General features: G+C 42.6%; 1 protein-coding gene across 2 annotated transcripts in view; it reads right to left on the reverse strand.

The window, feature by feature from the left end:
• The window catches only part of tanc1b (tetratricopeptide repeat, ankyrin repeat and coiled-coil containing 1b), a 130,155-nt gene that overhangs the window by 43,702 nt on the left and 72,175 nt on the right, over positions 1-14,278 (reverse strand). For both annotated transcript variants that reach the window (XM_030427791.1, XM_030427790.1), the window contains exons 6-7: positions 11,814-12,003; positions 1,836-2,171 (exon numbers count right to left, since the gene is read on the reverse strand). In XM_030427791.1, coding sequence (XP_030283651.1) covers positions 1,836-2,171; positions 11,814-12,003 — 526 coding nt within the window. The remainder of the gene's footprint in view (positions 1-1,835; positions 2,172-11,813; positions 12,004-14,278) is intronic.

Here is a 14,278-nt window from a genome sequence, read left to right on the forward strand (position 1 = left end):
ATTACACGCAAACCAACACACACAAACAGGCAAATATTTCCTGGGCTGTTAGCTTTATGAGCCGGTGTATGTCTGTGCTGGTCAGGTTTATGTCAGCGGCAAAATAATGATGCGATGTAAAAGAGTGGAACAGTAGAATGGCCACTGAACAGGCGCGTTCAGCACAATGCCATGTACCACTTTATGGTTACAATGTGAGCACAGATTTAACCCCGGGCTTCAGAAACGATACCAAAGTTATGACACTCCACTGAGTACAGGCTATGCATCAAACGTGGTATTTTTCAGCTTTATTTCTTTTTCACTCTCTATCTTACTCTCCCACAATGAGTTAAAGAAAACAATTATGGCAAACAGAATAAGCAAATTACCTTCAGCAGATAGGTGTGCTACTTGCTGGGCTTTGAGACAAATACACTTCCTTTTCATTGCTTTGAATTCGCTTGGCAGATGCTTTCGTTCATGGCAATTTACAATAAGTGCATTCAAACTAGCTAGATGTCATCAAAGAGAAAATGACTGTGATGGGGCATAGTGAATAGTTACTGTGTTCTCTCAGGGTCAAACCCAAGGTAGGCCTATTTTGCAAGAACAGTAAAGCATTTGAACTTCAGCACACTGGCAGCTGTGGCATCCAGGTGAAACAGGTAAAACTCTCCTTTACTTTGAGACTTAATTCCATCTGTGTTTTTACGGTTCTTCCTTCCCCAGTTCTGCCCAGTCTGCCCCTGCTAATTGAAAGTTATTTAGTTTGTTAAGGGCTAAAACATAAGTAAGTCTTTCACTTCTGATTATGATGTCTTAAAATGACATAGTGCACCTCATACACATTAACATACAGTTAATTTGCTCTACAAACTGCTACCCTAATCTCTTCACTTTTTACATAACTTTTCAGGTTCTTTACCCTTTCATATACAACTCATGTTCTAGTCTGCAATTACAATAACAAGCAAATGTTTAGCTCATGTCCTCTATGTTTATATTGCTGTTATTTCTAGTGTCTAGTCAGCCCAATAGAAAGCATGTACACCATGTTCCCCTGGGCATGGAGTAAGATAAACAGCATGTGATTGCAAGTACAATTTGCGGAGTACATTGCTGGTGGTTTCACAGTTCGCCTGAACATTAAAATCCAACAACTGTCCTGAGTGAGTCCTAAGGGTATAACTCAGCTGAAGATAATAGTTCACAAATACTATTTCAACCATGGAATTCAGTGAAGGCTGGATTTTTGCTGCATCAACTCGGTCTGAACTCAGCTGTGGACCGAAGTTTTAAAGGAAGATGTAAAACTAATGGCTGCATGTGTTATAACAACAGTGCCAAGGTCAAAGGCAGCGACAGCAGAAACAGAGGGAGGTAGTGTGAAGGAGATCAGTGAATGGAAAAAGGGGGAAAGAGAAGAGGGGAAAAGGGGGTAGCAAGCAAGGGATATCAACAACTGTGACAGCTGTGTGGACATGGCGAGCTGAGCCATAACAGGGAGGTTCTAGGGCTGGAATGCAGAACAGATCAGCCAGAGAGTGGCTTGCATCAACATCTTATTCCCTCTATATCTACCCAGGCTCCTTCAGGTCTGTGACTGTCACTCGGTGGGACTAGAACTGACACAACACTTGTCAGCCTCAGGCACAAGTCATATCATAGCATCACAATCTTAAAATGACTGACCGACAGCCAAGCACAGAGTCACACATACCATGTATCAGCATACCATAAGAGAACTTAAGTTAAATGTTTCATGTAATGCTAAAAAGAAAAGGTATACATATCCATTGTGTTGCACAGAAGACATCCAGATGTCAAAGGCTCACAAATCAAAGGGCTCCTACCTGCTACAGAGTTCGGCCTCGGCATCATGAGGGAAGAAGTTGCCTGTGGTGGGTATGGAACTGGTCCCTCAGGTGAGTGACTTGGAGGCTGTGGTGCCCCTGCTGATGTGTTAGACTGCTGCTGCAGCTGTTGTTGCTGCTGGTCTGTCCTGGACGGGGTGTCAGCTGGTGTTGCGTTGGCACTGTTGGAGTCTTCTTCAGCCACAGGGGAGCAGGTGTCTGCCCGCACACTCTGTGCCAGGCCATGGCGCCCACTGCCCCTCAGGCTTCCATCCTTACTCCACTCCAGGCTGGAGCCGCTGCGGTCATCATTCTCTGAAGAACTGGTGATGGTGGCTGAGAGGAGATGGAAACAGAGAGAGGATTAGAGCAAGCGAGGGAGGTAAGATAAGCGCAGGAGGGAAGAAATGTGAGAGTAAAGTCGTTCGTGTGCTATAAACATTTATCTTGTCTTCATCTCAAGTGAGATACGGAGCTGTAATGGAACTTTTAATAACTACATGCTTCTCGTCATTGCCTTTATCAACCCCGTTCACCACCTGATTTTATATTTACAGACACAGTCTTCATCAGAATTCATTTCCTGAGCTCAGACACTACGTCGATGAGAATCCAATATCATACAGCGCACTGCGACTGGATGCTGTACTATGAACCAAATCACACTCAACCACATAAAAAAATGTAAGATTAGAGTGGAGAACAAGCCTTTAGTATTTTTTGCATTCAGACAGGTGTTTTACTAACACGAGACTAAATCCTTTAATCTGTCCTCAGGCCAACCCGACCATCTAATACGATCTAAAAAAAACAAAAACTGTGTGGAGGGCCAGAGCAGTACAATGACAGGCAGCTGGATACAGAAACATCAGCACAGTCAGGGGACTGGAACTGACTGGCCAGCTGGCTGTGTTTGCATCACACACTCTTAATCTGGATTTCATAATGCTGCAGCACGTTGCATCATCATCACTATCACTAATCTAACACATCCTAACTCCTATGCTGTTTACCTAGGCAAATATGAAGTCATTCATGACACCTGTCACACATCCCCTGCTCTGAGCACAGCAAAGGAGGAAGTTACAGTGATTGGTTATTTGGTTGAATTATAGCCCCTGGGGGGAAAAAAAATATTTTACCATATGCAGAGCTGAACATGGTCATTGCTTTAGGGGCCTGTTTAAGTCCTTTTCCATGCACTTCATCCAGAACGTCCTGTGGGAACTGTATGTAAATGTTGCAAAGTCTACCCAGTTCCACCAAGGAGCTTTTAAGGCAGTAGAAAGCCAAATTAATGTGCTTTTGAAATCAGAGTGAGAGTCAAAACTTCAAAGAACTAGGAACATTAATCTCAGGCTGGAATCTGACTTGTACACACAACATAGCTTTGTTCTTTTGCCTGCCTGCGCGGTCTTATCAAGGCGGCTGGGTGGGATGTTGTAGGCCTGATGTCACATCGTGTCGTTCTCTTGCAAAATAAATCTTGATTTGACACAAGTAAAGTAGCTTTACGATGAGATAGACTTCAACAAATGCAATGTTACTGCTTTTCTCATCCTGGGTGGCAGCATGTCAATGCTCTAGGCTGAAAGATTATATATCAGAGCTTCCATAAATTATTTAGCAGCTAGCTGTGATATTGCTCTGGGGGACAGAATGACTGACTCTTGATAATCAGTTATGTCAACTCTGCAGTATTGGAAATCCAAATTGTTGTGTTATATCTGGCTTTGGCAACACTGTGGAACAATCATGTCAGTCTTTTACCCTTAATAAGCACAAAATGTATGATATCCCAGTTACTTCAGACAGGGATATGGAAAATGAACTCCCCCCCACAAAAAAAAAGAAAATCTACCAGCGCCTTCAGATTCAAGTTCAACTGAGGATAACTGCAAAATCATACAGTTACAATCTGCTATTGATTGTAACACTCAAAACATGATGTACAACTCAAAACATGTCTTCAGAATGAATTTCTAACCATTGTATCGCCACTGAAAGCTTTTTGAGTAGAAACAGCGGACAGATTAATACATGAATAGACTACGTCACATTCCTGTCAGCTTGTGCAAATCCCCAGATGTCTTACAGAGCTATTACAGGAGATATTATACAACGTCAAACTGTGGCTGCTGTCACCTCAATGCACCCTCATACCGGAACAGCTCTATACAAACCCAATAAGTGAGAAATGGTGGAGGATGAATCAACCATGACACAAATTCTATTCAGTCCTGTGAAAAATCAAATGGGTTTAACAAAATGATGAATGATGACTGGCACCACACAGGTGAGACTTTTCTCTCAATCAAGCAAGTGCAAACGAGGTAACTGCAATCCTGGGCTCGCAAAATAGGAAATAGAAGGGCTTCATGGGAAATAGTGTAATAAGTGATCATAATGCAGTAAGTGTGTGCTAGGGGACGCTGAAGGTTCCACTGTGCAAGATAAATGCCAAAAGAAGAATAAAAACATTAAAGGGAGGTCAGCAGAGCCTATGTTTTTATCAGACCTAGAAACTGATGTAGCCACTGGTAAGCTGCAGCTACTAATGCTCCTGACCAAACTATTGATGCACTGTGCCTGGTTTCCCATTGGATCTGCAGCTGACTTGGCTCATCACTAGCATTCCTAACGTGACTGCTCATCATTTTGGCAAAGGCTCCACAGGTGGTTTTTAACTGCAGTAAAGTCAGTTTTGAAGATTGTTTTTTAACAAATGGTGCTTTGTGTTATGTGCATTAGGATATTGATGTCTGTAGGTGGTTTATTTTTGCATCATGAAGTACAATTCAAGACAATTTCCTCAAACAGAAATACATACAACAGTACAATAATTTCCACCATTTTCACCTCTGGTCTCCATGTGGATAGCTTTAAGCTGCTAAAGTAAAGGTGCCCTGCAGCGTTTTCTCATTAACAAAGTTATGTTTACATGCAATGTTACTCACATTAACATAATCTCCAGCGTATTCAAAATGCTGCAGCCAGAGTACTAACAAAAACCAAAAGGTTTGAGCACATCACTCCTATTTTATCATCTCTTCATTGGCTCCCAGTAAAACAAAGAATTGATTTTAAAATACTTCTTATTAGTGGGCTGTGCTCGCCAGCCCACTATGGACACCTCTATAGCAGAGCTATAGGTGTCCATAGTGGGCTGTGCGGAGCACAGCCCACTATAGTTATTCCTCGTCCCTCTTCTTATTAGTGGGCTGTGCTCGCCAGCCCACTATGGACACCTCTATAGCAGAGCTATAGGTGTCCAGTGGGCTGCTCTGCTATAGACACCTCTATAGCAGAGCTATAGTATATATGGCTCATCTATAGCGAGCAATAACAATAGTGGGCTGTGCGGAGCACAGCCCACTATTGTTATTGCTCGCGCCTCTTTTTAGTGGGCTGTGCTCGCCAGCCCACTATGGACACCTCTATAGCAGAGCTATAGGTGTCCATAGTGGGCTATTTTGACCAAATAGCACTAGTTTGACGTCCTAGATGTGAGGCAGAAATTGCTCTCAAATCAGCTCCCTCACAGGCCGTTGCTACGGCCCTTGCCAACGGTCACCTAGCAACCAAAAACAGCTGGGCCAAGAGAGAGAGTGACAGACAGACAGACACTAGACACACATCAGACAGACAGACAGACAGACAGACACACAGGAGACACACATCAGACAGACAGAAAGACAGACAGGAGACACACATCAGACAGACAGACGGACAGACAGACAGAGCGACATGTAGACACACACACAGAGCTGCTTAAGCGTGCTCTCACATGCACACAGACGCACACACACAGTATATTTCCCAGCATTTAAACGACATTAAACGATCATTTTTTCACTCATTCAATGTGCGGCTTGATCGGACTCTGTATGCTATAATTCAGTTCTCTAGAATATTAATCTTTCGCGTCGTAAGACGCGAACAGCTGCGAGACACTTCCCATAAGGAATGAATGGGATGAGGTCAAAAAACTCGCAAATCTGCGATGTTTTTCAAACATCTCCTGCTCTGGCATACATTCAGGTAGAAACACCATTCCAGCTTTAAAATGTAGGCACAGGTCTTGAGTATTTTTGTTTCATTTGAACTTTTTTCCTATGATGTGTAGTTTTTGAACTGTGATCCTTGAACGATGGTGAGTGATTTTGGAGAAATTCTGGGTTTTCAATGATTGTGTATGGGGCAATATTCGTGCAGCAGAGTGGAGAGGGCCAACTGACTCCCTCACAGTCCGTTGCTACGGCCCCTGCCAACTGTCACCTAGCAACCGAAATCAGCTGGGCAAAGAGAGAGAGTGACAGACAGACAGACAGACAGACAGGAGACATACATCAGACAGACAGACAGACAGACAGGAGACATACATCAGACAGACAGACAGACAGACAGGAGACACACATCGGACAGACAGACAGACAGACAGGAGACACACATGAGACAGACAGACAGACAGAGAGACATGTACACACACACACACACACACACACACACACACACACACACACACAGCAATGCTTAAGCGTGCACTCACATGCACACAAACGCACACACAGTATATTTCCCAACATTTAAACTACATTTAATGATTATTTTTTTGCTCATTCAATGTGCGGCTCGATCGGACTCGGGTTGCTATTATTCAGCTTTACGAAATGTTAATTTTTCGCGACATAAGTCGCGAAAACTGCGATAAAATTTCCCATAAGGAATGAATGGGGCGAGGTCAAAACAGTTGCAAATCTGCGTATGTGTATGGCGGAATGTTCGTGCAGCAGAGTGGAGAGGGCCAACTGACAGAGTGAGAGAGACTCAAAAATTTGCTCCGAAATTTTCTCTTTCCGTGACGATCCTGACCACAAATTAGGCTCAAAAACAGTGATACTTTCCAGAGTTGTAGCCACACTTGTCTTCTTTCTCCCAATGTGTCTACTTTATCGGTAGGATTTACGGTTTTTAAATTATCGACCGCTAACCGACAAGAGTTGCTCTGAAATGCTCCATTTACTCCAATGTAAATCGGGAGAAGGATTTCCAAAACTGCACGCTTTTTTAACTCGCTGCCATTTCCACATTTCTGAAGCTAGGACCACAAAACTTAATGAGTGTGTTCTTTAAGGCCTTTCTGGCTCGATCGTGAAAAAAAATTGTTGATATCATGTAAGATTTTGACCAAATAGCACTAGTTTGACGTCCTAGATGTGAGGCAGAAATTGCTCTCAAATCAGCTCCCTCACAGGCCGTTGCTACGGCCCTTGCCAACGGTCACCTAGCAACCAAAAACAGCTGGGCCAAGAGAGAGAGTGACAGACAGACAGACAGACAGACAGACAGACACACAGGAGACACACATCAGACAGACAGAAAGACAGACAGGAGACACACATCAGACAGACAGACGGACAGACAGACAGAGCGACATGTAGACACACACACAGAGCTGCTTAAGCGTGCTCTCACATGCACACAGACGCACACACACAGTATATTTCCCAGCATTTAAACGACATTAAACGATCATTTTTTCACTCATTCAATGTGCGGCTTGATCGGACTCTGTATGCTATAATTCAGTTCTCTAGAATATTAATCTTTCGCGTCGTAAGACGCGAACAGCTGCGAGACACTTCCCATAAGGAATGAATGGGATGAGGTCAAAAAACTCGCAAATCTGCGATGTTTTTCAAACATCTCCTGCTCTGGCATACATTCAGGTAGAAACACCATTCCAGCTTTAAAATGTAGGCACAGGTCTTGAGTATTTTTGTTTCATTTGAACTTTTTTCCTATGATGTGTAGTTTTTGAACTGTGATCCTTGAACGATGGTGAGTGATTTTGGAGAAATTCTGGGTTTTCAATGATTGTGTATGGGGCAATATTCGTGCAGCAGAGTGGAGAGGGCCAACTGACTCCCTCACAGTCCGTTGCTACGGCCCCTGCCAACTGTCACCTAGCAACCGAAATCAGCTGGGCAAAGAGAGAGAGTGACAGACAGACAGACAGACAGACAGGAGACATACATCAGACAGACAGACAGACAGACAGGAGACATACATCAGACAGACAGACAGACAGACAGGAGACACACATCGGACAGACAGACAGACAGACAGGAGACACACATGAGACAGACAGACAGACAGAGAGACATGTACACACACACACACACACACACACACACACACACACAGCAATGCTTAAGCGTGCACTCACATGCACACAAACGCACACACAGTATATTTCCCAACATTTAAACTACATTTAATGATTATTTTTTTGCTCATTCAATGTGCGGCTCGATCGGACTCGGGTTGCTATTATTCAGCTTTACGAAATGTTAATTTTTCGCGACATAAGTCGCGAAAACTGCGATAAAATTTCCCATAAGGAATGAATGGGGCGAGGTCAAAACAGTTGCAAATCTGCGTATGTGTATGGCGGAATGTTCGTGCAGCAGAGTGGAGAGGGCCAACTGACAGAGTGAGAGAGACTCAAAAATTTGCTCCGAAATTTTCTCTTTCCGTGACGATCCTGACCACAAATTAGGCTCAAAAACAGTGATACTTTCCAGAGTTGTAGCCACACTTGTCTTCTTTCTCCCAATGTGTCTACTTTATCGGTAGGATTTACGGTTTTTAAATTATCGACCGCTAACCGACAAGAGTTGCTCTGAAATGCTCCATTTACTCCAATGTAAATCGGGAGAAGGATTTCCAAAACTGCACGCTTTTTTAACTCGCTGCCATTTCCACATTTCTGAAGCTAGGACCACAAAACTTAATGAGTGTGTTCTTTAAGGCCTTTCTGGCTCGATCGTGAAAAAAAATTGTTGATATCATGTAAGATTTTGACCAAATAGCACTAGTTTGACGTCCTAGATGTGAGGCAGAAATTGCTCTCAAATCAGCTCCCTCACAGGCCGTTGCTACGGCCCTTGCCAACGGTCACCTAGCAACCAAAAACATCTGGGCCAAGAGAGAGAGTGACAGACAGACAGACAGACAGACAGACAGACACACAGGAGACACACATCAGACAGACAGAAAGACAGACAGGAGACACACATCAGACAGACAGACGGACAGACAGACAGAGCGACATGTAGACACACACACAGAGCTGCTTAAGCGTGCTCTCACATGCACACAGACGCACACACACAGTATATTTCTCAGCATTTAAACGACATTAAACGATCATTTTTTCACTCATTCAATGTGCGGCTTGATCGGACTCTGTATGCTATAATTCAGTTCTCTAGAATATTAATCTTTCGCGTCGTAAGACGCGAACAGCTGCGAGACACTTCCCATAAGGAATGAATGGGATGAGGTCAAAAAACTCGCAAATCTGCGATGTTTTTCAAACATCTCCTGCTCTGGCATACATTCAGCTAGAAACACCATTCCAGCTTTAAAATGTAGGCACAGGTCTTGAGTATTTTTGTTGTATTTGAACTTTTTTCCTATGATGTGTAGTTTTTGAACTGTGATCCTTGAACGATGGTGAGTGATTTTGGAGAAATTCTGGGTTTTCAATGATTGTGTATGGGGGAATGTTCGTGCAGCAGAGTGGAGAGGGCCAACTGACTCCGTCACAGTCCGTTGCTACGGCCCCTGCCAACTGTCACCTAGCAACCGAAATCAGCTGGGCAAAGAGAGAGAGTGACAGACAGACAGACAGACAGACAGGAGACATACATCAGACAGACAGACAGACAGACAGGAGACATACATCAGACAGACAGACAGACAGACAGGAGACACACATCGGACAGACAGACAGACAGACAGACAGGAGACACACATGAGACAGACAGACAGACAGAGAGACATGTACACACACACACACACACACACACACACACACAGCAAAGCTTAAGCGTGCACTCACATGCACACAAACGCACACACAGTATATTTCCCAACATTTAAACTACATTTAATGATTATTTTTTTGCTCATTCAATGTGCGGCTCGATCGGACTCGGGTTGCTATTATTCAGCTTTACGAAATGTTAATTTTTCGCGACATAAGTCGCGAAAACTGCGATAAAATTTCCCATAAGGAATGAATGGGGGGAGGTAAAAAAAGTCAGAAATCTGCAACGTTTTTCAAACATCTCCTGCTCTGGCATACGTTCACGTAGAAACACCATTTCAGCTTTAAAATGTAGGCACAAGTACTGAGTATTTAAGTTGTATTCGAACTTTTTTCCTATGATGTGTAGTTTTTGAACTGTGATCCTTGAATGACGGTGAGTGATTTTGGAAAGATTCTGGGTTTTCAATGATTGTGTATGGCGGAATGTTCGTGCAACAGAGTGGAGAGGGCCAACTGACAGAGTGAGAGAACCTCAAAAATTTGCTCAGAAATGTTCTCTTTCCGTGAGGATCCTGGCCACAAATTGGGCTCAAAAACAGTGATATTTTCCGGAGTTTTAGCCACACGTGTCTTCTTTCTCCCAATGTGTCTACTTTATCGGTAGGATTAATGGTTTTGGATTGATCTGCCTCTAACCGACAAGAGTAGCTCTCAACTGCTCCATTCACTCCAATGTAAATCGGGAAGAGGACTTGCAAAACTGCGGCCTTTTTTAACTCGCTCCTATTACCACATTTCTGAAACTAGGACCACAAAACTTAATGTGTGTGTTCCTTAAGGCCTTTCCCGCTTGATGGTGAGGAAACTTTGCTGATGCCATGTTTGCTTTTTCTTCACGGGGCAAAGCGCACAGCCCACTCTCGCGATTTCCCGGCGGGGAATTGTCTAGTTGTTTATAAATGTTGTAATGGTGCCATGCTCACCAAATACACACCAGGGAGATCCCTCAGATCATCAGATAAAGAGCTCCTCACTACACCCAGAATCAACTCCGAATCAGCTCATGGCACTTTCAGCCACTATGGTCCCACTCTCTGGAATTCTCTTCCACATGAAATACGGTCTGCTACAACAGTGTCTTCTTTTAAAAGTAAACTAAAAACATATCTTTTTTCGCAAGCTTTTAGTTAAGTTTAAAGAGTGTATGTTAATTCTGTCTCATTTGTTTTAAGAATTTTTTATTATCATCTCCCTTTTTAAATGATGATAAAAATACATTCTTGTGTGATTGTATAATGTCTAAATGTTTTTATTCTATTTTATTTTATTTTATTTATTTTTTTTATCCTATATGCTATTTTATGTTCTACAATGTATCTTTGTTTTAATTTCTTGAAGCACATTGAGTTTACGCTTGCCGTATGAAATGTGCTATATAAATACAATCGACTTGACTTGACATTTATTCACTCAAGTGTTACTCACATGCATTGTGTGAATCCTCAAGACCTGACAAAGGTAACAAATGCATTTTCTTCCTCATCAAACATTTGCAAAGGTCTATTCTAAATCCTGTTTTGTATAGATCCATGTTTGATTGTTTGTTGGTCTGTTTTACTCACTTTTTTGGCTCATTATCACAGCCAATAGTGTAAAAACAACAGCAACAATGCCTCTTGCATGAATTTTGTGTTGCCACATGTGCAATAAACAAAAACCAAAACTAGATCTGGAAAGGTAAATGTAGTCTGTGAAGTTTATGATATCACATTGACATGTATGATTGGAATGAATAATCCACCGGTGAGAAACATGCTGTTTTTTAAACAATATTACATTATTAGATTTATTAAGTACAGAGGACTGATCACCTGAAGCTCAATATCATCAAAACCTTTTGTCACAAACTTGAGAGAAATTCCATTGTTCATTCTTGAATCCAAGTGGACATTTGTGCCAGAAATGTGCATTCCCAAAGATAATGGACGGGTCAGTTCAGAGTCAGGTCACAGGGACATTGATGAAAAAGACTCAACAGGCTACCTTCAAGCTGCTTCTGTTGCTTCTAATCTCACCAAGTTTTCATGGATCAAACAAGTTGCTACTTGTGTATGATGATGAAGTGGGCCATTTCTCACCTATGATCCCGCTGTCCTTGCTCTCGAGTGTGGAGCTGGGGCTTGTGATGGTCCCACAGGGGCTGGAGCGGCTCAGAGGGGGGCGACTGGTCGTGCTGTTGAGCGTGGAGCATGGGCTGTCAGTGCTGGGAGATGCCGTGCTGCTGGTGAGTGTAGAGCAGGGACTGATACCCTGGCTAGTCACAAAGCACTGGAGAGAGGGGGGACAGGGAAAAGGGTTAAGGTACACCAAGAATGTGCTCTACTAATCAAACCTGTCAATGAAGTATGAAATCAACTCAACGGCTGGCAACTTCTTCACATTTTTTCAGCGTGAGCAGCAAAAAACACAACAAAAAATAATTTTCCAACCTTATTTGGAAGGAGAATTGAGAAAGCTATAAAGGCTGATTTGATCAGAGTTTGCTGCCTATTTCAACTGGATCATGTGAAAGCAATGCCAAATAAAATTCCTCCCAAATAAACAAGCCTTTCACATGCGAGCATGACACAAAAGCCGAAGGGCAAAAGCCCTGTAAACGGAGAAAGACTTGAAAATTACACACTCATGTGTCTGGAGCAACTATAAAAAGCCTGAAGAGAATTTCACAAGGGAAGAAGTCTACACTTTGTTGTGACACAAAAGATACCTTTCTCATGCCATCAAGCCTGTCTGACAAGCATACAGCAGCTGAAGCTTTGTTTGAGCTAACTGACAAGCGTAGAAATCCAAATTAAAGCTGGTTTGTCCTGTTTCCCCATCTTGGATCAACTGTACTCTGATTACAAACAATATACTGTAGCTCAAGAAGCTCATCGTTTTCCCACTGTAAGAAGAACCAAAGCTTTCAAGCACAGTGATTAAGCCTGATTGTCACTCAGTAAGTTCTGAACTGACTCCTCCCTCATCATGCTTCATTCACATTCCAGTGAATTCAGCATGCTTTCATTTTCAACACAGGGGGGTTTCTTTAGCAGGCTTATTGCTATCTCTACAGTTACCAAACAAAAATATTACAAGCCCAGGTCATATGTAATCAACCCTTATCCTTAAAACAACAGCTTTCTTACAGATGTGTTGCTGCTTGAGGGGCTTTTACCCATATTTGGCTTCTAAAACAAACTCCTCCAATTAAAATCTCACATTCAATCTGAACTCAAACATCCCAAACCTGTTTCTAAGGCGCTTTTCACATACTGTATATTGTTACTGCACTAAAATCTTTGAGGATAATGGAACAACTTCAGTACATACTACACATAAATAGTGCTAGTAAGTAAGTTTCTCAATTAATCAAAGCTTTTTCCTGCATAAAAGCTTACAGTGTTTCAAAATGAACAGATAATGTGGGATTTTTCCACTGCAAAAAATTAATATTCATTCAGACCAATCTCATAAAATACGAGTACGACTCACCAATGCTTCACCGGTTTGAGAGAGAGGTGGGACTAACCTCTTATTTGACATCTACTCATTCACTAGCAAGCTAGAAGAATCCAAACAGAGGAATAGAGGGGATGCTGCATACCCTAGCCATTAACAACTTGTAGAATACCAACTGCCTAACAATTATTCTTTCTCCCACCTGATTTTTGAGACAGCACGCCATTAGGTTTTTGCATGGCAATGCAGCCCAAGCTTCTTCTAACTAACAAGTCACAGTGAGTGCCAAACAGCTTACTGGCATTGAATAATTTACTGTAAGGCACAAGTAAAAACAACATGCTGAGTTAATAGACATGTTGTAAAACAGCAGTATGGAGGAAAAGAGAATTGTTGGCAGATGCTCATCCTAGGCTGAAACACACCTACACCCACACAAACAAACACAAAGTCAAAACCATTACACTGTCACCTTTACTGACATCTCAACTAATGAGACACCTCATAAAATACTTTGTTATTCTTTTTCCCCTTCCAGCCGCTTCAGTGTCGAAATGTGTCCAAGACACAAGATACATGAGGGCAGCATAGAATGCGCTGCTCCACTCTTCACATGGTCTCCAGCTTAATTAGCAGAGCCAAACAAAGTGAGGCTCAGACCTAACATAACTCTATTTCTGGACCCGGGCTCAGACGCTCTTGTTACATACTCAAGAGCCCCTGGAATTTTACTCAAGTTACTGGGAGACTCACACACCACAAAGGAGAGCTCACACTGAAATAAAAGCACCACATTTCTTTAAAAATATGCAGTTCCTTTCTTTAAAACATCATTAACATCTCAAAACAGACAGTTACCGTTGTTTGTTGCGCCAAAAAAGTAATCCCCTGGGGTGCCTCCTAAATCCCCATCCGAAGATAACACACAGGGGAAAAATTGGAACAAGCGCCAACAAAAAAAATCCATTCTTCTGTTACACTGTCACAACTTCTCTCTGCTTCTCATCCTCTCCCTCTCTCCCTTATCTCTCTATCTGTGTGCTGCTGCAGCAGCAGCAGAGGCAGCAGCTGCTGTTGGAAGAGGGGGGGAGTTGGAGGGGAG

This window comes from Sparus aurata, chromosome 9, assembly GCF_900880675.1.
Source record: "Sparus aurata chromosome 9, fSpaAur1.1, whole genome shotgun sequence".
NCBI classification, from domain to species: Eukaryota; Metazoa; Chordata; class Actinopteri; order Spariformes; family Sparidae; genus Sparus; species Sparus aurata.